Genomic DNA, 1,412 nt, shown 5'->3' with positions numbered 1-1,412 from the left:
CTCCAAACTCTGGCGAAGGCACCGCACAAACACCCCGGTTAAAAAATACTACGTAGATGGGAGAAGAGAAGGGGAAGGAGAAGAGAAGCACCAGAACAGCAGATCTGTGGCGAGTGAACCTAACCTGGGTTTCAGCGCCTCTACCGTAGGCATGAGGGTCAGAGCGCCAGATCTGCTCCAACCCCAAAGTAGTCCGGCTGCGGCAGCGGAGCCAGAGCTGGGCGTCTGCTCACAGTGGCCACAGCTCGATTTACTTCCGCTGCTGTTCTCAGCTCTCCCCACAGCCAAGGACAGATATTAGCAAAAATCAAAAAGCGAAAGGAAAAGGAAGAGACCACACCACAGTCCCCCCCCCTCCCCACACACACACATCTGTCCTTTATCTTGTTATCTCACAGCCTCCTCACCCATTGTCTCATCTTAGAGAACAGGGCTAGGAAGTTAGCACTTCTCTGTAGCCTCCTCCCTAGAAACCACAGGCACACAAATAAAGCCAATGGACAATTCCCACTTCCGTACAAATCTCCAACCTGCAGCCCGGACTCTGGAGAGCAGCCCTTCCAGGAGATGTGGCTCCCTGCTCAGCTCTCCTCTCCTCTCCTCTCTTCTCCTTGGAGTCTCTGATAAATTGACTCCAGGAGCCTGAGCTTCTTAGGAATAAATAAGCTCCAAATATAGAAGAGGGGGGAAAATATGATGAGCCTCTCTGACATTTGTCTTTAAAATAAAACTAGCTGCACGTCAAGTTTGAGCTTAATTTCTGGAAATAGGCGGAAGTCGCTCCGGATCATGCATGGAAGGCTAATTGAAAAGATCAGTCGGGGCGCTTGTGGCAGCCTTGTCACTTTGTGACAGTGCTCCGCTCCGGGAAATTGCATCGTCACGACAAACGGGACCATGATAAAACGACCCTTTCCGTCCCTATTTGTAGATCACTCAGACGAGATGGAGCTGCACTCGTTTCCCCTTCGAGGGGAGCCGCGTGTCCAGGGTAGCAAAGGCTTGGGGCGGAGGGGGGCCCTCACGGAGAGGGGGGCCGGAGCCTAAGCTGATGAGAAGTGACAAGCGTTTGGGGGACCTGGGCTCTGTCTGGACGCAGCATGAGTGGGGACGTCTCGGGGACATCACTTTTCCAACAGATCGAGGCCTAGTCCGCGCTTCCCGTCTCTCTCCCAAGTATCCTTCCTTTGCTGGGCAGGACCCAGCTACCCTCTAACCACAGGGCTTCCCCTTTGGACAAAGGAACCCTTCCCAGAAAGAGAAGTGCTGTCCTAGAGAGACCAAGAAAGGCTTCCCAAACTTCAGGCACGGCCAGGCGAATCCCAACCTCTGAATGCCAAGGCGTATGAGGTCGCCTAATCCTAGACCTTCCTCCTCCCCGCCCCCCCTCCCCACATTGCAAAATAATAATA

At 53.5% G+C, this 1,412-nt stretch overlaps 1 protein-coding gene across 12 annotated transcripts in view; it reads right to left on the bottom strand.

The window, feature by feature from the left end:
• The window catches only part of PAX6 (paired box 6), a 41,170-nt gene that overhangs the window by 32,656 nt on the left and 7,102 nt on the right, over positions 1-1,412 (bottom strand). The window contains exon 1 of one of the 12 annotated variants that reach the window (XM_015566448.1): positions 587-1,348. The exons of the other annotated variants lie outside the window; for them this stretch is intronic. Within the exon in view, the coding sequence (XP_015421934.1) occupies positions 587-713 (127 nt within the window). The 5' untranslated portion in view covers positions 714-1,348. Of the gene's footprint in view, positions 1-586; positions 1,349-1,412 lie in introns of those variants that run through there. 12 annotated transcript variants of the gene reach the window in all.

Source organism: Myotis davidii, unplaced genomic scaffold, assembly GCF_000327345.1.
Source record: "Myotis davidii unplaced genomic scaffold, ASM32734v1 scaffold330, whole genome shotgun sequence".
In the NCBI taxonomy this organism is placed as follows: domain Eukaryota; kingdom Metazoa; phylum Chordata; class Mammalia; order Chiroptera; family Vespertilionidae; genus Myotis; species Myotis davidii.
This window is presented reverse-complemented; position numbering and strand designations above follow the sequence as displayed.